We start from the raw sequence: 24,232 nt of genomic DNA on the forward strand, positions 1-24,232 counted from the left end.
TTATTATTTTGTACAAATTTCTGTAACTATGATCGAGTCTTAATCAGCAGTAATTTGATTCTTGATTCTGTGTAGGTTAAAGATGAAAGAATTTATCTGTTTAAACAAAAATTGCTTTGAAAAATTTTCAGGAACTTTTTTTTATGATTCCGTCATAATATTGAGATAAAAATTGAAACGTGCGATCTCAGATAGCAAACTTTCTGTTTCTAATTTAGCGTAAATTCGGAAATTTGCTGTTTGATAATTATTTTTTTAAATATATAATAATGTTTGTTAACAGTCTTCCTCTCTCGTTATAATAATGTTTTTATTATGAAAATGATAATTTTCGTTATTTTCGTTACATTTAGCGAATTTATCTTTTCTGTTTTTAAAAGATGATGTATGCAATTTGACCAAAAAGAAATTTTAAAAAATGTTTTTAAATTTATAATATTTTAGCGTAGATTTATTCTCTCTTTTTCTCTCTCTCTCTCTCTTTTATATTAATATTATTATTCATTTAATTGATTTGACATTTCTTTAAACGGAAAAACTACCTGTTTTATTTATTCAAGCAATTTTTGTTCATATAGTTATCTCACAGATGATTTTGTAATAAAGCTTTCCTTCACGTCTGACGTTATTTTCGCGTCATTTATTTTTGCATAACATCGAAATTTTCTGCAATCAATTGCAAATAGCAAGGAGAGAAAATGCCTTTATGGTACGTAGGGTAAAACAGAATGAGTTATTTCTTATCAAGGGTGGATAACGGCTGTTTCAACCCCTTTCCGTGAAACGCTTGCGCAATGTTTGAACTGTTATCTTTCAACTCGCCCGGATCGGCAGGCACCCCCTTTTCGCGCGGTTGAGTCCCGTCGCCGCAGAGCTTGAGCTTTTCCACTGAGAGCGGAGCCACCCATTCTCGACTCCCTCAGTGGTCCTCCCCGACCGTGAGGGATAATGTAGCCCCCTGCGGGATATCCCGCGGGAACGGATTGCCCGCCCTCGTTCCTTTCGAGGAAAAGCACGCAAGCGCTACCCTCCAGGCTAGCAAGATGGCTGCCGTGGAGTCCTGATAAACAACATGCCACGCACGATCGAAGGATCGTACTGTCGCGGTGACACGCGTGCCAATGTAAACTTGTTCTTCGGTGGTTCCTGAAGTGTCACGTGGCCGTACGAGCCACGTGCTAGGATCATGCCACACGTGGTCCTAGCCCGGTGAGGCTTGTGTGCACTGTTTATGCAGCAGAGATGCATCTCTGTCAGTTGATGTTCTTCGGCGATGCCGAGCTAGCCGGCGATCTGCTCGAAATCGCGGGTCTCCTGGTGAGTAAATTAATTCGATCGTGCAAAATATAAGAGGGAACATTGCCGGTGATTTAAGTTTAGCAAATTTAAAATTTTATACTATAAATTAAGTGACATCGGCCCCTGCAAATTTAAGCGCGTTCGCTGTATGATCAGGACATCTCATGGATTCCCTTACGAACTATTTTCAACCTCAATATCGTCTAATAATATAATTTTAGTTTTCAATTCTTTTAATGAATTCAATTTTTATTATGTTATATTTATGTGATTTAAATTGATTTTTTTGCTGTGTTTTTATAAGAATATACCTTGAAAATAAATTGAGAGGGAAAAGGAAAAAATATCACAGAAAAGTTTGAATACTCACAATTAGATAGCTTTAATCTTTTTTTTTTGTTAATTATTAAAATGCGATATTTTTAAGTATTTTAATAAATTAAAATAAAATAAAATATTTCAACTGTTTACTTTTAATCGATCATATTTCAGAAAATGTATAATGACATAACTACTTTTCGTTACATAAATGCGAGATTAAACTTGCATAAGTGCTAATATGAAGAAACAATTCAATTACAAAAGGAATCGGAAAACTTATATTAATGTTGATATTTCTGATTTCTAGCTTTATGATAGAATCTCAGGTCGTGTACCAGCGCCGTATCGAGCACCGCAAACGGATGCGGTCCAACGTGCTCGTGATGTTGAGGAGATCCTTCGGGAAGCAGAGCATTCGACGGTGCGAAATATCGATAGAGCCGATCTTCGAGAACTTCACGAATTACTGGTCCAGCCGCATATGAGGGTAAGTACATTGTGATTTAAAATTAAAAACTTAATGCAGAACGGCATTAACGACTTGCTTTCGTTCTATCAAAAGTTAGTCCTCTTAACTTACTTTAAGTGACGTAGTATCTACTATTTAAAAAGAAGATTTTATATAAATTTTATAATCATTTTACATGTATGCGATTTTAAGAAAAATACGCGATACACTATTAAGAAATTTGCCGAAATTTATGAAAAAAAAAGAAATCAATTTAAATTAATTTGTGATATAAATTCGTTATATTCACTTACTAACAAATAATTTTTGCTTAAATTAATTTGTGATATAAATTCGTTATATTCACTTACTAACAAATAATTTTTGCTTTAAATATATTTTGTATATGTTGGAAATTATGATGGCTTGAGATTGCATTGTTACGTCAAGCAGTTATTGCTAAATCGATCGGTAGCTACGAACTGTGTCGCGTTTGTAATAATCCAAGCGTAAACGGTAATCAGGCGCGACTTGATTCGCGTTTACATTGTGTATCAATAACGATTTTTCCATTGCTCACGTGAATGAATTCAATTAAAAATAGGAAATATTGAAGATTAATTACAGCTCGAATTGTACAAAGTAATTTCTTAAGAACAGCTGTAAGTATTGATAAAAAAGCTACACTGTACTATTAGTACAGTGTAACCATTATATAATATTTTATCGACATATTCTGAAAATTAATTAAAAACGAAAATGTCGAGATCATAATTAGTTTTGACTGATTGTAACTTAGAAGTTATCGATACGATGTTTTTATATCATGATTTTGATTTGATTAATCTTTTTTTATACTATTATATTATGCACAATAATGTAATAGTATAGAAAATAGTTATGGAATATTTTGTACATAAAACAAATAGTATTCGTAAATTAATTCTGATAAATATTATTGAAATTTCTTAATTACGTTATAGTGATTATTATTATAAGGTAAATGAATAACTTATACAGATGGAGAATTCAGTTTTTTTATCATATATGTAGTACATATTTAAAATTATATATATGTATTTTTTACACAATTCTACATTTATACATGGTATCGGTAATTTTTTTAAATGACATATGTCATAAAATTTTATGCATATATCTATAATAATATATGCACAAATATACATGTATATTTGTGTCGCTTATAATATGCATTTATGTGACAGCGAGATATATTGGGTGGTTTCTAAATATAAGAGAGAGAAAGAGTGGAAGAAATAGCCTGTGAAATCCGCGAAAGGATCGATCGGTATCGGGCGATTTGTGTGGCGACTTTCCGCAAACTATATTCCAACGTGGTATCCCGATAATCGTCTAACCGTGCCGTTTCCATTGCTGTTTGTCCGCACAGTGACGATCGCTAGCATATTTATCGCGGTGTTTGACATTACCGTAGGATATACCGTAAATGGGGCGCGGAAATGTAGGTCGATCGTTAAAATTCTCGGTTAAAAATCCCGTAGCTGTTGCGAGCGTGGCGGGAAGCGTGGCAGGGAGGAAAGAATTATAGCGGGAGTAAGATAAATGTAGGGAAAAGGGGCGAACAGCGCGGAGAGATAGATCGAGAACACGGGGATTTAAACGGGCCGTGGCACATTCTGATAGCTATCCTCGTTACTAGGCGTCGTATTAATCTCATCTTTATCCTTGAGGCGCGAGATGCTCATTACTTATTTGCAAGCCTCCGCCTTCGTCTTCGCGTTTCTGTCTGGTCCTATTTTAGATCGGCGTCTCGAGAAATGGAGAACCCGGCTGTGCCCTTTTAACGTGATATTTGGCACTGCGTTCCGGATACGGTCAAAATCGATGTGGCGCCCTACTTCGATTAGCGACACAAGTGGAACGGGCAAAAATAAAAAGAGCGTCTGGCGCATTTAATTACATACGTTAAATGGTTCGGTGGAACTGCTGTTCTCGTTTCTTCCGCGAGAAATGATGTAGATTGTAAACGTTCGAAAAAACTGTGTTAGAGAAGAATCTTCATTTTTAGAATTCAACTTTCTCCCCTCCACACATCTTGGAAAGATAACGCAATGCGTTTATTAATGATCGTGTCACGTTTTGAATCGTACATTTGATTGTTTATTATGGAGATATCAAAGACGTTATATATATATATATTAAATTTCGATGGAACGTAAGTTGTGACATTGATAAATATACTTAAATAAAGAGAGTAGAAACGTTAGTTTCTTTCATTATATACAATTTCGTAATTAAATATAAAATTGACGCAAAATTAAAATTAGAATTTTTCTGCCGTGTAAACCGAGAAAAGGAAAACATATTATATTTAATCGATATCCATGAGAAAGTAGAACTTGTTGCTTCGTTGAGACGGGAAATAATATGGTAAGAGGATTGATCCATGCACGGCTATACATTAAAATGCATGGTAGAAAAAGACCGAGAACCCTTGATCCATCAACTTATTCGGTCACGACAAGCATTCAGGAAAAGAATTAACGTATGCACTTAATGTTCCGGGAAACCGTGAAGATTGATGAAATGCATTGAAGATTTACACCTTGTAGACATGTATTCATATATATTACAACGACATTCATACGAAAAAATTGTAATAAATTATGCACCTAAACGATGCTTATAACATATTCTTTTTAATTGAGAAACCATGCAATAAATTTTTATTGATCACACACGAAACGTTTCTCAAAATCAGTGCAATATTATAATTTAGAAATTAATTTAAGTCGAAAATCCTAATATAAAAAAATCGAGATTTCAATTTTTTGAATGATAATCGAAGTAGCCCAATAATATCACGCTTCTTAGCCGAGCAATTTGTTACTAGTTTTTAAAAAAATATAATTAACTCTTTTCAAGTTTTTAATTCCACTTTAGGCGATTTATAATTTGTATCGGAATTTATTTCCGGATAAATTTCCACTGTAATTTTGTATGTATTGTAATACGAAAAATATACATTCAATAGAATGTAATACGAAACATTGGAAAAAATCAGAATACATGCATATCTATATAATCAGAATATATGATACGACGTATGTATTTACATATAAATTATAAATAGAATTCCATCCTGAAACCTGATGCGAATTAAATAAAAGTGGCTTTCACGTGTAGATACTCTGGTACTACATACGTTGTAACGATCAATTGATATTAACAATTTTGTTATCGGCAGCAAATTTTGATTGTTACAAAAAGATTATTTAATCCTTTTCTCTATAAAAATCTCAATTCTCGATTGAGGGAGCAAAGCAATAAATCATTGCTTTAAGCGACGCGAAAGAATCTATCGCGGTATGAAACGCGATATGCGATAAAAATCATTTCTCGATATTCGAAAGGAAATACGTATATTCGGCGAATAGATTTGAGAAAATATTTTCCGACTGGCACGCGGCCTTGGTCTTCGTTGTTATTACACCGTATTGCGGGCCGGGCCGTACACAAAAACATTAACTGGCCGCTCTGAGCGAGCGCGCGCCGAGTTGTTTACGCAAGGTCACCGCGCTACCATTCGCACGCCGGCGGCTGAACGGGCCGGACGGGCGGCCGGGGCGCGGCGCGGGCTGTTTATTTTCGTGCGCGTATTTCGTCGCGCGTTTCGGAATTGTCTACGGGCAATTAGCAACGATTGCCGCGATCGCACGGTTGATCAGTTCGTACGATTGAGTATTGACGCCTTCGCGAGCGTGTCGCAAAGTTGAGAGCTACGGTACTTTGAACTTATCGATCCTGTCGATTCGCCAAGATTCAGTTTCCAGTTCGAAAACCTGAAACGATACGCGGATGTATTCATAATTATCCGTATCTTGTTATTTCTTAACGACGGCGCAGCATGAATTCGGTGTCTGAACATTGGTGATTTGAACTAAAGTTTCCCCGAGAGATTCTTTCGTTGCGCCATAATTTGCGAAACTTGCGTGCGTGTCGAACGGATCGTGTAGTTCCGCGCAGACTTGCTTCCTTCGCATTGTACTTCCTTCACGATATAATACAATACGTGCCGCGAGCGATTAACATCGAAAGTTCAAAGTATCGTGCAAATGTAATTAACCGTGTTTTCGCGAGTGAGCGTTGTGCAAGTGGAGGAGCAACCAGGAGCAACAGTGGAATCTAACCTAACCTCTTAGAGAGTATAGGCCCGCGGAGGCGTCGGGCAACGGCAGAGCAACTCTACGGTGAGTAGTTTATTAATCTATTATTTTATTATTTTTGTCCTATACACACATCTTTATTTATATCAGAAGTTTTATAAAAGTTCATATTTAATAGAATATTAAACGCTACATTATTCTTTTATTATATACTTATTTAAAGCATCAATAAAAACTTAAACGCGCATCTAATAATTATTTTTTAAAATATTAATTATTTAATTATAATTGAATTATCATTTGAATATATTTGTATTTTGCAGATCGAATGTTTGTACTAACTCTGCTGCTGCGCCGCGGCGCCGGTGAGTGCTAGATTACTTTTTATTATTAATTTTGAGACAATGAATGCATTTGTAAAAATTATATCTTATACAAATGAGATAAAAATAAGGAATACTAAAAAATAATTTAAAACATTGAAGTATTTTTCTTGACTTTTAATTATTATAATATATAGAAATTTGAATTTGTTGGAATTTATTCCAAGGTTAATTAGTCATTTATATTACATTGAAATATTTTATATTCGAAGAAATTTCTTATGTACTGTATTTAAATTAATATAAATATATATATTTTTACTTGTATTGTTAGAAAATGCATTATTAAGATTTATAGTTGGAATGATGAAAATTGTTCATTAAGAATTTTTTTGTCACGTATTTTATCATATCATATTATATTATCCAGTATTTTAATACTAATATGTAATGACTGATTAATTCTGAAATAATGTATAATATATAAAAATAATGTATAATATATAATGTATAATATATAAAAAAATTCTTTCGGAACATTTATGTATTTATAATTCTCTATATTCATAATAAAGATAATATTGGGCATCTTCGATTATTTATGTCTTAAAAATTTATGAAAAAATTGTAATTACAGTATCTTTATATTAAGATTTTCATGATTTTAATGCATTTCTAAAATATGCTATTATATTGGTGATGGTATTTGATTTGATTGGTGGTGGTATTTGATCCTATACAACGAAAATATATAGAATAATATCGTATGTTTATTTAAAATCTTTAAGGAAATATGATATTTTCCGAACGATTTTTAAATGTATAAATATTTATTTAAAAAATTTTGCGTATTTTTACATTTATTTTAATTAAATTACTAGATTAATTAATTTATATATATATATATATAAATTTGTATCTTGTTATTAATGTTACAATTTTAATACTCTTTTAAGCCTGACTATTATTTTAATTGAAAAAGTGTTTAATCAATTCTCGGTACACGGCAAGAAAATGAAAACACTCAGATACAAAATAATAACCTGCGACAATTTTATATTTAAATATTCTTTCGAAATTTTAGAAACTATTTTATAAGAGGTTTACTAACTCTATGTTATCAGTAGAAAATACGTCAGAAATATGGTAGAAAGTATGACTGAAGAAAGGGATTACAAATATTGTAAGGATTTCATAGTATTCATACGTATTGATTCTACACGGTATTCGCGTATCACCGACGTAATAACATTAGAATAATCCTTTTATGCTAATTCTGAATTAATTTGTTTCGCGCAAAAAGTAATGGGGATGCAAAAGATAGAACTTATGTGCAAACTGAGAAATTTATTTCTTAAATATAGCAAAGATCATCATTCTTTAGATTTAGTTCACTTCATATATCACAAAACCGAGGGTATTATCAAGCACTAGAAAAGTAAGTCTGTAAAAGCGGAAATGTTCCCCTGAGTGCTAATACCTCTCGCAAGATCCACTTGGGCAGTTGAACGAGCGGCGCGAGCCGGAAGAAAGTATCCGCCGGGCTTGAAACTGGATCACGATTGATTGGCGCCGTATCGTCCGGCGGCGTACGCAACCCCGTCCGGTGGTGGCAGCTACCGGCGCTGACGGTACTGCGAAACGGTCGCGCGTCGGTCCGATGCGGGGGTGGCATGGCGCTTCGTGCCGCTAGCGAGCCGTGGTGGAGGGCGAAAGGAAGGATCTGACGTACGGGGCGGGTGGCCCCCGAAAGGGTCGCGGGAGGGGTTGCTGGAGCCGGGGGGGTGGGCGGCGGGCGTCAGGGCAGGAGAGCTAGTATGCCGCAGAACGTAGATCGCGAGCGACGCGTTCCGCACCCCTCTGCTCCACACACATACAGGTTCTCCGTTGACGACGACGACGTCCGTGGACTCGCCGCAAGCCGATCGTGCTTGCGCAGCACGTGGAGGTGGCGGTGGATCGCTCATCGTTGACGCGACCCGAGGACGTGTGACGACGTGTCTTGCTTGGCGCGGCCCGCGCGATCGCCGCCACCGCCGCCGTCGCCGCCGCCGCCGCCGCCGCCGCCGCCGCCGCGACGTGGTGGTCGCAAAACGCGCGCGAAGGGTAGTCGCGGAGGAGGTGCTCGCGTCGCGGCCGCGCGCGATCCGTAAACAGGCAGTAGTGTAGTCATCCCCGACCCGACCTCTCGCGAGCGTAACGGTACCCTCCACTATACTCGCGGCGCCGCGCCGGCTAATCGCAAGCGCGCGCGGCGGCTTCTGTGTGTTTTACTCTAGTGATATACCTTGGTGCTCTGCTCCGGTACCGCGCGCGAGAGTGCCACGACGGTGCAGATCAACCCTCCGTCTCAATCGTGCGTTACGTCACTCCTCCATCTTAGTGAACGACTCTCCGAAAATACATCGCGTCGTAGATTGGAGCTGATCGCGGCTTATGCGGCTGCTGATCCTCCCCATTCACGACCATGATGCTGACCTCGCGTCAGGAATCCCGCTCCTATAGATCGCTCCTATAATAGTTGCTTGATAATCGAATAGTTTGATCGCCAATCGATTGACTGAGCATCAGCTGACACATTGTTTCTTATTAGTAATATCGCGATTTTATTCATAATCATATTTAGCTTGATTTGATGTTTGACTTGAGTCTTTTGATATACAATTTGTTTGCCTCTCTCGTGGAGTTTAAGTGAAACTATTGATATCTCGAGGGGATTTGCGTGACATCCGTTTCGTAACTCGCTCACGCGTGGCGTGCATTATATGTACAAATGGGAAAAAGATGATGGCGTACAAACTTATGAGTTTTCTTATCTTTTTTTTTGTAAAGATTTTTTTATAAAGATTTGCCTAATAATAATTATTTAGTTTACTTAGAAACTGTCCTTTATAATATATATTGTAACCTTTGGCATAACTTGAAAGATTAACTTTTCTGGGACGTTGATTTCATTATAGCTCTATTTTTAACAAACTTACAAAGTTATTTTATTTATATACTGTAAAAGAGAGTATTGATTATAACGCACACGTATGAATGAATGATAACTGAATATATTTAGATATGTATCTTTTTGCTTAATAATTATTTATACTAATGGATATTGATATCAATATATATATATATATATATAGTATTTAATTATATCATATTATATTATATTAACGTATGTTTGACTTCTACGGAGTTTACATTTCTATATTAATAGATTTTTCTTACTTATCGTCGAGATTATTTTTGTCTCTCGCACGTTTTTTGTGGAAAAAATATACAATGTATTGAAATGAGAACAAAATAGATTATAATAAATTAAAGCTATTTTGAACGTGCTCAATGAAAAATATCACGTTATCTTCCTCCCATTTTGCCATTTGCCTATTTCATAAAATGTCAAACAGTGTCAATCCGCTTGACATTCCATCATTGTGACATTCATGCAAAGCTTCGTAAAAATCCATGCGTGCCATTTTTCCAACTAGCACAAACGGACAAGTACGACATACGTTTTTCCGTCGTCGGCAAACTGCTTCAACCAGTGTACAAATGAAGTTATCTGTCCGTGTCGCTGGTGGCAGCAATCTTGCCGACGTTTCGTTAGCCGCCGGTGGTCGCCGCGGCCGTTGATAAATTTGATCGCGGTAGAAATCTTCGCTGAACGAAAACCAATAATTTTGCGGCTTCCTCAAACAGTCTAATCATATTCGTCCACCCATCTCGCTACGTTGATTTCCTTCGATCGTTACTTCACCAAATTGTGCTTGTCCTCGTTATAATTGATTTATTTTTACTAAGCAGTAGGGCGGTTCGATTTTATCGCACTGTTCTGTCTGAAGGGAATCACACCCGGTGTCACCGACATCGGCGAGACAGATTTTTGCAATTTGGTTCCGGCGAAACGTGCCGAGTTGGCACGGTCGCACGCAAGTGTATAAAACGTGAATCGCATATATATACACACACATGTATATATCGTACGCATGTCGGAATTGTCGCGCTCGAATTTATCTTCTTTGGTACAAACTAGATACTATTGCAGTCGTTACTACTATTAACAAAGCCCATCGAAAATCGAATCAATAAAATTGAAGTAACGCAATGTATGTCTCTAATATTTCAATACTTTAATAAACCATTATTTTTGACATTGAAAATGTGCAATGCACAGGATTTAATTTTATCATATTTTTTATAATTGGAGAAGTATGCGTTGGAATCGATTTTTCTCAAATAAAAAGTACAATGTGTACAATTAAATTTTAAATTATATTTTTTTGCTAAAATACAGATCTCAGAATTTAAAAACGTATCTTAATAATATGTTTGTCGATTAATTTGTCGAAAACATTTTGAATTTCTAATATTAAATAATTTATAATTTATGTCGTAATCGAAACATATTTTATTGAGTTACATCTATTTTATTATCATATGTCTTTATTTTTTATTTATTACTTAGCTGCTACAATTAAATGTATATACAAATTAATACGAATGTAGAAAATAAATAACTTGTATTATGTTGTTAATTATTGTGATAAATTACTATGGTAACGGAGATAAATAATTTGAATTACATTTCCTACGTAAATGCATCTTATCGTTAGATCCTTTTCAACAAAGGGTTGTTTTTACCTCTACGAATTGTAATACCTAAAACTTTGCGATTGTCCGGAAATGCCAATTACCTACAGCCGAAGTTCGCCGTGTGGTTAGCCAACTGTATAACGCGCAGCATCTTTAGTCTGATGAGTTCTCTTCTCTGTCGCCGCGTTCGCATGATAGAGCAAGACAGCTTCTAACTCCCATCGACCCGAATCCTGTATTTTTAAAGTTAAGTTGCGTTTTACCCAGTTATTAGTGTTCTTTGTTTTCTGCTATCATTTCTCTGGCAAATTAAGTGGCACGTCAAAAACGCTATGCATAGTGAACCAAGCGTGTCGGAAAGCGGGATAAAACTCGCTCACACGTAATAGGCAATATATTTTCGAAAGTAAATCTTTATTAACGAAGAATAACATATATTTTCGTTTTCTAGATAGAAAATCCACTTCATGCCTGACGTGTTTTATTTCTTTCATAAATATTCCTGCTTCGTGTTTTGCTTCATGGCAAGTTTAAACATTTTGTTTTATTGCTATATGTTACTTTTTTTTAAATGAAAAAAATATATTTATAAGAAAAATATAATTTTTGAGACAAAAATTCTGCATAATGTTCCCCAATAATTTTTGGTCGAATGCAAATCCCGGATAATTGATGACAAATAAAACAATACTGCGTGTAACGTATAGAGCTAAATAAAACTAATAAAAATTACTGAATATTAACAAAATGAATAAACTATGCGAACAAAATTGAATAAGTAAATAAAGTATCATAAAACGCGATCTAAAATGAATGATGAAGTAACAAAATAATTTCTTCGTCGGACTCTTTTGTCTCGTGGAAGTAAAAAGTGCGAAGAATTTTGCACAATTCTAGCGCTCCTGCACGCTAGTGCATTGATTGGATTTTGTATAGGGAGATGCGAGGGTGTGGGCGGATGACTAATGGCGGCAAGGTGGAATGCATGGAGAGTGGCAGATTTTTGAGAATGGAAAGGAAGCGCAAATTTAAAGAACGTGTGTGTTTGTGTAGGTTAGTGTGTGTCTGTGTATGTTTGTGTGTGTGGTAGATTGATGGAATCGTTGATGTAGGAGAACGAGAGACCAACACACACAATGCAAATCTCTTCTTAAGCGGCTTTCTATCTCTCTCCCTTCGGCAATTTTGCACTTATCAGACCCATCTCCCCGCGCTCTTCTCTCAACGTTCTTAGTTCCTTGGATTCTTCCACAGATTCTCGTTGTACTTATTCCATCAAATTTACGCACTTTCTTTATCGTACTCCAGAGTATAGAAAAGAATATTTTAGGATCTCGTTTGTAAGACTGAAAAAACTTTTTTGTTCGACCTTGGGAAGTATTCTTGCTATCCTTCAGGCGTTGCTATTTTTGCTCAATTTACAGGATAGAAATTACAGTTAAAATGTCACATATTTTGAAATTTCTCTGATTTTCATTTATTATCAAACGCACATGTTATTGTAGATCTAATGAATTTGTGGCCGGAAGCTTTTGTATCGAGTTATGTCAATGACGTCAAATTCGCGCTTAAATTATCCAAACATTTATTATATGTTAAAATACAGTCGTACACTTATGACATAAACGCAATTATTTATTGTGTATAGATGGACTACTTACTTTAATATTATCATGGGTTGCTAATAGTAGCAATTAATACCGTCTATAATTGATGTTGCATTATCCCGTAATGAATTATATCGATTTAATAATAGCAATGGCCAGTGAGTTCAATCAATTACATGAAATTAAAGTTGATGGCGCTTAAATCGTCGAGATTTGGTGGCGTGAACTCCGGACATTTGTTGTGAAGGATGATACATGTATAGTTGTAACGCTAGCACCGAGGTGCAATATCCAATGTCTAGAAAGAAAATTTCTCGCTCGACTTGAAACTTTATCGTTGAAACTTGGCATTCATCTCGACAGGATTGGCCGGCATTGTTCCAACGCGTTCAATCAAAAACAAAACTAGTACGAAAGTTCAGTCGGTACGACAAGAATTGTGATGCGAAATATTTCGTTGCTATACGCGGAAATAGGGAATGATGTCTCGCAGAGGACTTTTTAATTGGCAGACCAATTACATCTTAGATTCGATGATACTAGTAACTGAATATGTAATCGGAATATGATTCTATGCAACGGCATATACAGCGGCGTACAGATTTCGAAGAAGGGACTTCCTTTTTCTGGGAAGTAAGTTAGATGTATGTGTGTCGATTCGTGAATCAATATGACTAACGTCATATGCGCGGAAGTGGGATGGGAAGGATGTGTGGCGAAACGAAGACCTGGCAGTTGACGGAGGACGATATTGCATATTGTGCCGAGATTGGATTCGTATGTAAATGCACGGGAAATCCTGTAGCTTCTGGTAACGTCCCTTTTTTCAGAATAATTCGATACTTCCCAGCCTGACGACGCATCCCGTGTTCACTTTCGCCGATTAGTCGAGTCAACGCCTAAAGGGATTGCGGGCTTCATTTTTTCGGGATAATACGGGGACGAGATCCCAGGTGAAAGATAGAAAAACAAATAAAATTACTAGAGCGTTGTTTGCGATCGAGCGATCAAGTTTGCGGCGAAAATAATGAAGCTCGGTCGAGAAATCGATCGTGCAACGAGGAAAGGTTTAAATGATATTGTCCGTATTTACGTGTGCAAGCGTGTCTTTTTCTTTAGTACATATCTCGACCGCGAATCAATGAACAAGCCGATGGAATTTGTAAGTAAGAAGAATGAGGTTGCTTAGCTAGGAAATTACCGGTCTGAATACGTAATGGGGCGTTATTTCTTCGTGCTTTAACCACCGAATTCAGTCGAGCAATTAAATAGGACAGCTTTAAACAGGAGTCAGCTTTGCCCGACTGCTGCTTTGGATGTACATGCTGCATATTGATTACTTTATCCGAACAGGCGCGTAGCCGACAATAAAATTATAACTTCTTTATTCGAAAATAATAATAGGACGAAAATTCGGATATTTTGCAAGTGAATAATATACAGGCAATTTTACGTATGATTCTTGCGATTATTATACCCGGCTACGATTTAGTCCAGATTAAAATCGTTTTTGATCGCGTTTCAAAATTGGTTACGCTATTAGACGCTAAAGCCGCGATATTCTAGTATCAGCGATACTATACAAGTCCTCTATTTTGAGTTTATTATTCCATATTTGCTGCAATGATTATCCATTTACCGCTTTCTAAGATGAAACTTACGACGCAATTGAATTTTACGTTGCGCTACGTATTTCAGAATACATTTTGCGTAGGAAGGCTTGCCGATTTTCATCTTATAGGAGGCATAAACAATGTTTCTTGTTTATCATAAAGTACACTATCCGCACTACAACTTGTACATCAAACGCCGTGTACAAAATCTAACTTCTTACTTTGTAAGAGAGAAACGAGTAGTGTTCACACCGTCTATGATAATACGGATATACGTACGGCCTTATATAAGATCTCGCGTGTATAAAGTAAAAACTCGGAGAGAAAAGGCGAGCGCTTTTGAGACACTGCCAATCCTCTAAGAAGCTCCGTTCGGAAACTCAGTCTTGACCGTCACGGAGGAAACAGCGAAAAAGCGTAGCGAAAAAGAGAGACGTTGTGGAATGAGAATTTAAGCAAATGGAAGTACAAAAGTGCATGCTGGTACACAGGGAAAGGGTCGAAAATGCACGACCGGTGAAAGCTTTTGTGCGGATTGCAAGAGAAAGGGTAAATGTATCGCAGTATTTCAACGTTTGGAATACATTTTTTTTTCTTTTATTATACGAAGCGTTGGCTGTACCTCTCTTTCTAAGAATATAAAATTAAGAATTTATTTACTAATCTGCGTTATGTTATACAGATTAGATTATGTTATACAGAAATTAGAGCACAGTATAAAATAATTGCAAATATTTGAGAAACGTGTTCTCACGTTTGAAAAAAGTGTACGTGGATTGTTTTTAAAAAAATTTAATCTTAAAAATATTACGATCACATTCTCCGTCCAATTGTCAGTTTATTCGAAACAGACGTAAGCTATCCATCTGTAAAATGACGCTTCGCGGCTTCATTTTAACTCGCGCTAACTGTGATCTACTCTAATATGCAAGTTGCGCGTCCCATTTCTGTGCTACACAAACATCGGTACGTGATACAAGTTTTGAGCATCAAGCGCGTAATGTAGCACGCTACTTTGTATTCAACACGAGCATGTATCTTTTCCACCTCGATCTCGCATTGATCCTCGATCACTCCTTAGAGCGATGCTTTCACATCTTGGATTTTACCCGAGCGAAATTTCACCCGAAATCTACTCGTTTCTCTTACGTAATCGCAACTCATTTCACGTTACATCTCAAATTAGAGCCAAGCCAATGGAGCAATTGGCAAGACCCGAGAAAATTTCACGGCAAATGTCTAGCGATTCGGCCGAGCGATAATCCCGTGATTCTTATGAGATTCTTAAAGCCGACCGGAAATTTCCTCGATGTTTTGCTTCGTACCGAGTTTTTTTTTACTCTTGTGGTAAAAAATAAGGTATATAATTAAAGTTTCTTATGGAACAGCTATTTTCTTAAAACTCGACGACTACAAAAATTTTTCAATTTTACTAAGTTATAATTAAATTACACGTCCCCGCTTTAATATTAAACGTCATTTCTTTCGTTAAGGGAATTATAGAGGGCACGGTAGGAATTATACAAATTAGAACTACGATTAAATGTATTTTAACGCATTACGCGTTCATTCTAATCTCGAGATTACAATAATGTAGTTGCATTTATTTGCATCTAACTAAGCACTATAATTACGATCTATAATTCGCATACAAATAATAATTCATGCTTACGTATATTTACATATTATTAAAGTGTTATTATTAGTTCTCTTTAATAAGCTTTTGTGTACGTCGAGTTTTCCCTTTCAAATTACCATTTCACATGCAGATTACCATTTAACTTCGCATGAAATATCACAGAAACTAGGATACACGGTCCTTGTCTTTTCTTTGATGTCGTTTGCATAGCTTCTTTGTCTTTAGCTCTCTTCGTAGTTTATTGCGAAATACATACATATATAGCTTCTTGATTTACTTGCATATAATGCAAATATATTCTCAAATCTAAAATATAACTTTAATATATCAATTAAAAGTCTGGCAAAATTTTATTTTATATTCTACGTAACAAGGCCACAATATTTCAAATTACACTTCGTATCGGATGAACTTTTGTGCTGAATCTTATTATTGGTCATGCCATTACACATTATACTCACGATTGAATTAAACGTATAAAATTAATTCGTTTAATTTAGATTGCCGAATATATAATGCCCGTAATCCACTTATGAAATCCGTATCATGTACAAGTACGCTCTATCCTTTTTGACAGTTTCAAATTGCGTGAAGCAATTAGGCATTAGCCTCAGGCGACCTCGAAATTTCAGCGCATTTCAAATGGCCGCCTCGGTATTGTCATTGTACTCCCGCTGTTGGGTTTCACGCAGAAATAATTCACGAGCTCCTCTCTCTCTCTCTTCCTCCTCCCTCTTCCTCTTTCTCCCTCTTGGTGTCACTCTGTCCTTTCAGCGGACTGCAGAGTCCGTGTCGTTGTGTGCTGGTCTTTATTACCGCTCGCGCGATTCTCGAGGTCTTCCTGTTTACATAAAGCCGTTGCACGTAGATGCACGCTGAAGACATTAGAAGTTTGCATGTAGCGGTATGCAGTTCGGTGCTCATGCTGCACTGGTTAGCGTGTTAAGCCGAGAGTCATGATATTCAGACTGAGACAAGCTGGTCTTGAGATAGAGTCGCTAACGCGCTCCAATTCTGACTATCCTCCGTAATCTCACATACGCAGCTACAAATTAATGCTAATTAACCATTATCTATATCTCGAACAATAAACAACGCTTAACGCGGAGCGAACTTACGAGCGCGCGAGAGACGAACGATCTCCAAGATTATTCAATTTTTCTTTTAACTCATTGACAATCACATATATAAATGTAATTTTTACCGTACAATCGTGTCTTTTATATAGATGATGCATTACGAAATAAATTTTTCATTGTCCAAACCAATTTGATTTCCTTCGCATTCAGCATCGATGCCGGAGCAATATCGATCTTTTTTTCCTCGGTTCCCTTAGCGATACGTGGGTGGAAAATAAATATTAGTTTCTCGCGCGAGTGAGAGAAAGAGAGAGAGAGAGAGAAAGAGAGGAGTCCGAAGTGAAACGCACGGACATCTCGAGCGACGTGTGCGCGCCATCGATCGATCGTCCGAGTCGGATCGTCATTATGTGAACTATGTTGAACGCGGTCTGTGCTCCCGGCGATGACGGGCCACGCGTAGGGCTACATCACTATGTCGCTACGCTCGCGCGCCGCGTCGCCGTCCGTGCTCCACGCGTGACCAAAGTGACGACAACAACGACGACGATGATGTAGCCGCCCGCGGGAGCGACGAGAACGTGCCACGCGCAACGTGCCGGCGGCTGGGAGTGGAAGGTCGCGCCTCTTAATGCGATGTGAGGTTCGTCATGAACCACCCCGCGACCCGGGACCCGCTTGGCTCCAGGTCGCCGGGATGCTGCTACCACACGTGGACCCCGCAGTTCTGCCCGCCATGCAGGATCTGCCACAGACCGATCTTGAGCCTGCAGCCTTGCGCGCTGCGACGCCCGGCGCTCTACTCGTATCCGTCCGTCCGGGAGCCGGAGCGCCGTCACGAGTGCCACCCGGACTTCCATCAAGAGCGCCAGCAGGATTACCGCCAGGATTATCAAGAGTATCATCAGGAATATCATCGGTACGAACGTCCACGGCGGCAGCGGTCGTTCGAGGCGCTGTCGCCGCGCCGTCGCGACGTTGACATCGCCGACGGCCGACCGGCCTCGAATCCCTATTACCACACTCATCCGCCACCGAGCTCGTCGACCGGCTATCCCCTGAACAGATCGGCCAGCGTGGTGCGCCTAGGCTCGCCCGGTGGATCGCTCGGTCAACGCTCCCCGGGAGCGCGCGTCGCGAAACCGCCCGGTCTCGAACAGTCCCACCGATGGATCGGCGAGGAGACCAAGAGATCCTTACCGTCGCACGTCTACAAATATTATCTCGCGCACACCAAGGAGTATCACCGGCAAAATATCAAGGTAATTAACGCTCGTTCGCGAGGTCAACGATCGGCCGACGTGGAGGAAGATTAATTAACCCGGATAGTCGATGGCACGTACCCTCCGGAGAGGGGAGGGATTTCCCGCCTAATTATTTATATAAGTATTGGAACGTTTTTCTCTCGTATATGTGTTGCGTAATAATTCGTTGCGAGGTCAAAAAGTTGCTAGTTTAATTGGATATTATACTTCCCGATGTAATTCGGCGTAATCCTACTGCATAGTGTAGTGTATTGATTTATTTTTCTCGTAGTGTTCGTAAAATTTGTTAAATTTTTTGCAGAAGTAATCAAACTCGATTTACGAACCACGCGATCATTAATTCTCTTTAGTTTTCTGACAAATGTCAGTGCATTTTTTACGTAGATTATGTCATATATAATGGAAATAACATGTTTTTGTTACATCATGTACTCTGATATGAGATAAAGTGAATTATTTTTTTAAATATTTTGCGCGTATTTTACTTATTTTCCAAAAGATTACAATTTTGTTCTGAATTTGAATAGTTTTAACTCTTGAAATTTTTGTACAGTGACAGTTTTACAATTTAGTTTTTTAAATAATTTAATCGATAAAATTGGCATGTCATGCAGTTTCATTGATTTTAAAACTCTGCTCCTAGCACAATACATTTCGTTAATATAAATCTTTAAATCTCTAAATGATTACGGTAATTTACGCAACGAAGTATAAATTTGATTTACACGATAATAATTATCGTCATAAAATGACGTTAGAATTAATTTTAGTTTACGAGAATTATTTCATTCATTAGGTGCATCCTTGGTAGAATATTAAAATAATTATATTCCATCTGACATTTTAATATCGGATACGTTAAAGCAGAAGCTAATTAATCGTCATTATCTTGGTCCCACGCTCGAGTTTTCGTGATTTAAGATTCAGACGAGAAAATGCGTTTGCGTTGCTCTCTGCAGAAAGTAGTCCAAAGAAAGATCTTGGATAGAATGCTCTGTTCTAACTGGAATTATGGTTGAACGATATTTCGTGTCGCTATACAAGCATTTTTTATTCAAGCATTGCGTTTAGTGAGGCGGAAAAACGTTCTGCATTACTATTTATAAAAAAATGAATGGAAATGATTTTGAGTTTGTTCTTTTTTTATTAAATGATTTTTTAATAATATACTATGCAATATGTAACGGTACATATCTGGGGAATTTTTATTTGAGCAGTTATGACTTGCTTAATATAACCATTTTCCATTGAACTGTAAATGAACTCCATAAAATTTGTTATTAAAAGAATACATTGTTTGTAAAATAAAAACGCAATCAGATTAAAGTAACAATGCTTGAAAATTGGAACAAAGCGTGTCCAATTAATTCTTGTAGAATTCGGCTTAATTAAAATTTAGGATGCAAGGATAAGTCTGCTCTAATCACAATTATGATGATACAAATTACGAGCTCATTTACGCACGCATACACGCACACACAGACACACACACACACACACACACACACACAATAATATAGCTGGATATAATAAATCCACTTTATTCGAAATATAAATGATAATTTAAGGAAAATATACTGTAGCAGGTAAGAGTAAAGCTTGGCGGTGGAAATAAAATTCTGTCTGGTAATTCATTCAGAGATATTTACGTGAAAAAATTGTTGCTCGTGCTTATAATTCAGCACGCGTGAATTTTCCATAATTTTGTTTTTACTGTAATGCGTACCCCGTGTACACGTGTTTCAATTAAAATTGCGTTTTTATAATAATATTTGCTATTGCGAGTGCCGATCGTAAATTATCATAGCGTTGCCGCGATATTTGCAGTTACGAATAAGTACTCTTGAGTTTTCTAGTACCATGAAATGTATGTGAGCACAGCACCTGGAGCGCGTCTGAAACGCTTCAAAGAGGAAAAGTCTGTGCTTAAGCGAATCGACATTTTTCGTCTGCCTACTTCGTTATAAAATACAAAGTACTTAGTTCGCACTCGAAAGAGACGTCGTTTCGACGTCTCTTCCATTTATCACGCTCCACTATTTGTTATTAAAACTTCTTGCGAAACAACGATAAAGGGTATAATTAAATTGTCAAAGAGTAAATCTCGAATTTTTCTTGAACGATCTGTTCGAACATTTTAATGAACTTTGACTAATTATCGGATGAGGCGGATTTAGATTTTTGATTAATTATTGAATATCAAGGCGAAATTGTTATAACGAGATAAATTAGGTGTCTAAATTATGGAATACGGCTGACCTATTTAAATATAAAGATAAATCGCGCAGAGTCGGGTTTATACAGATCTAAATAAAAGAATGAATGTTGTTTATCTTCTGTAAAATCTATATTATTTAATATCAAGTCTCATATGGAGAGACCATGCTTGAAATATACTTACATGCATTTACGTGTGCACATATTTCGATTACACTTACTTGCATGCAAGTAACAATCGTAACATAGTTGTTTTAAGTCCGAAATTGAATCAGTGAAGTAATTTTTTAAAACATGCTTAATATATTCGCGATTTTAACCAAATTGACTTGAATTTTGATCAAAATATTATAATATTTTAAATAGTATTTGATTTACTTTAAATAGTCTCTCTTATGTTATTAAAATATATGATAGGATATAAAATTTCAAGAAAAAAAAACGTAATATTTTTAATTAGATCTACGGTAAAATGAAGCTTCCTGATTATAATTATGATATCATTAGTAACTAAATCGTTATTGAATTTTTGTATTATATCTTTGCAATGAGATCTAATATCTTTTTCATTTACCGGAGGAAAATGAGATACAAAGCGCAAGCATAATTTAAAAAAATGTAATGTTCAGAGATATAACGTTAACAAAGTTTCGCTTGGTTGTGAAAAATTAAGCTGGCGCAAATCTCATTCGCCAGAATTATAGTGACTAAACTTTTGCTTTTCTCATTGAAATCGTGTGGAAATAAATATTTTTTGCGTGATAAACATTTCTACTTTATTATTTTTAAATTGAACACTTGATTATGTCGGTTATTGCTAAAAATACGTACCTATCTCTTTATTTTAATAAAACTTATTATAAATATTTACATTGAATTTATATTTAGAAAACATGTATTAATTATTTTGCAAAATTAGTTTTTGCTTTTGCAGCGGACTTAAAATATCTATTGTCTTGAAGCTATTATCTGAAATTCGAAAAATATATATAATATTTTTATATAAAGAATGTTTTTCAGCGTTTATCAACTTAAAATTTAACGAATAATAAGCTAAAATAGAACTAAATTTTGTAACTTAATGTTTTATCGTCATATATAATGATATCTCGCCAATAGTTAGACAAACAAGACCTGATAAGAAGCAAGTTATAATGGATGCATTTCGATAATAACAATATATTTTGAATACAAGAGAATATAATAAAAATATAATAAAAATTCTGTCTGTAAAAATAAGAAATGTTTTTACTCGTTGAATCGATCTGCGATTTCGGTGAATGCGTCGGATGCAGCAGGGGAAACGGAAACCAAATAGGCAGACACATTGAATCCGAAGAATTTTCCAGCTGGGGTGGTAGACCGAGTTTGCATGGAAAAGTACGATAATTTGCATATTTTGCGAGCGGCTTGCTCGCCGTAATTTGAAAAGAAGGGAGACATAAGCGCATTAGGTTACACAGAATGACGTTTAAAAAATCATAGATGAATAGTCGATTTTTACTAACGTCTAGACCGCGTATGTGTAATACGTTTCGTGCGGCTTACGCAAAACGTCGGTGTAATAATATAACTGAGCTCGCCTCGTGCAACGAATATCAAAATGGCACATGGTACTTTGGTTGAATATCAAGCGTCCCTTAAAGCCGGCGTAACGAACAGGATTTCTGCTGCTTCTACTCCTCTATTCCGTTTTGGACGAGTACATATGCCCGGGATAACGATCCGAATCCGCGCACGAATTTCTAGTACCCTGTGATCGCGAAAAATGAAATTAAAGGGTACGAATTACATTTATACGGTGCACCTTAAAATAACGCTCGAAAAAGAAAAATGATTCCGCGCTGTATCGTCGCTACGCATAACAATAAGTCTGCTCCTTTTACTCACACTCTCTATGCATGTTATATTTTTTATTTCCCACTCCTTTCCCCCGTTCGCCTCACGATGAGCACGTACTTCTTTTATCTCAAATACGAAAAATACAGTTAGAAAGAATATAGTTCTAATAACAGTACTGCAGGAAATACATGTTATAATACTGTATACACACACACACACACACACACACACACACACACACAGAATGTGTTTTTTACAAAATCTTAAATAAGGTTGTGCAGTTGTTTTAATATTGTCGTATATCACTTTTTAACTTTACGAATCATTTCACAATTTATAAATTGCTTTTTTATATACGCATAATATTTTACAGAATTTCTTTTGATCTTTTTTTTGTTGCGTAATTCAAATAGCGGATGATATTTTTTCGATGAATTTCATACTTTGACAGTGATATTTAATTTTTATGATACATTGTTGAAGCGCCATGATACACGCATGGATTGACATTAACTTCTCTTTTCAAACAAATACATGACATTTGTTTGTGCAGGAGTTGGCAAGAATTATTCTTGTAAAATGTATGTTTTTCAAATAGAATTGATGTTGGCATTTTTATAGATGCTATTAGGATAAAAATATAAAATTATATTTTGAAGTGTATTTTTCTTTGTTGGTGCATATAATGCATTTATCATAAAAAAAAAGATAAATAAAAAACAGAATTTGTTTGTGACATAATTATAGAAATTATTAAAATAAATGAATATTTGCATGAACAGAAACAGTAATTAGCCATATAAAAATAATTATATATATTATATACACATTTTAGATATTTAGAATGCATATTTCTATTTTACATATCTACTACGTAGTTTTTAGAGCTAATTAAACGGTACTAAAAATAATATAAAAATTATTTCCAAACTTTGCATTTGAAGTCTTCTGTGCATATTCTGATTGCCGCGTTACTTATAAATTCGAAATTTATGGAGCGTCGAAACGTTTTGCCTACAAGAAATATGAAGAGTTCATCGTGTATCAGCGTGTACTTTTTTAGTTGGAATGCACTTTGCTTCGGCGAGGATCGCGAAGAATATCTCGCTCGATGTATTTGCGGTACCGTTAAGTTTATAGTCTCGTTTATGCAAGGGATGGGTGTTCATTCTACGACTGATAGATCGCACACCATGTCGAACTTTGCTTGGGGAAAGCCGATTTTACGACTTTCACTTAGCTGAAGTTAAAACGACCGTTTGGTGCACGCTATAATGACGGCATAATGCTTCAACGGATTTGTATGTTAATCGGGGAGTATAATGGCTATCATAGATCTCTCCATACGGCTTATAGCCGTATCCCATTCGTACAGCTTTACAAACGATCCATAAACCGCAACAATTTCTTTTTATTAATTGAGTTGTTATTGAAATGCGTTAAAAACGATAAACAAATTTTCTTATGTAAGTTTTTATATAATAAAGATATATAATAATTTAAAGTCATTATTATCTAAAAATTTGAATCTATTGTTACGAATATTAATTCTTTAAATGTAATATTAAAGATAAATTATTCTATTTAAACAATTTTTAGTAAAATTTGAGATTGCAAAAATGCGAATCGCAAACAGTTTGTTTGTATAAAATTTATACTTTTCGTTGGCATATTTAATAAACTGAAACATTTAATACATTTTATTAAGATTCGGGATAAAAAAGAATTGTAAATGGTTAACTATAAACGAGCAATAATACGTCTTCGAACATATTGTACTCATAGTACACGTGCTACGTACGCAATTGTCAAACTAATAACACGTGGCAGTACCGTATTACAAG

The 24,232-nt window shown here is 36.2% G+C and overlaps 1 protein-coding gene across 5 annotated transcripts in view; it reads left to right on the forward strand.

Annotated features, from left to right (window-relative positions):
* LOC105448349 (peripheral plasma membrane protein CASK-like) overlaps positions 1-24,232 on the forward strand; it is a 95,444-nt gene that overhangs the window by 34,681 nt on the left and 36,531 nt on the right. For 4 of the 5 annotated variants that reach the window (XM_011686869.1, XM_011686868.1, XM_011686870.1 and 1 more), the window contains one exon: positions 1,928-2,107. In XM_011686869.1, the coding sequence (XP_011685171.1) occupies positions 1,928-2,107 (180 nt within the window). Of the gene's footprint in view, positions 1-1,927; positions 2,349-24,232 lie in introns of those variants that run through there. The other variant, XM_011686871.1, reaches the window with a different exon arrangement.

This window comes from Wasmannia auropunctata, unplaced genomic scaffold (assembly GCF_000956235.1).
Source record: "Wasmannia auropunctata unplaced genomic scaffold, wasmannia.A_1.0 LD336088.1, whole genome shotgun sequence".
In the NCBI taxonomy this organism is placed as follows: domain Eukaryota; kingdom Metazoa; phylum Arthropoda; class Insecta; order Hymenoptera; family Formicidae; genus Wasmannia; species Wasmannia auropunctata.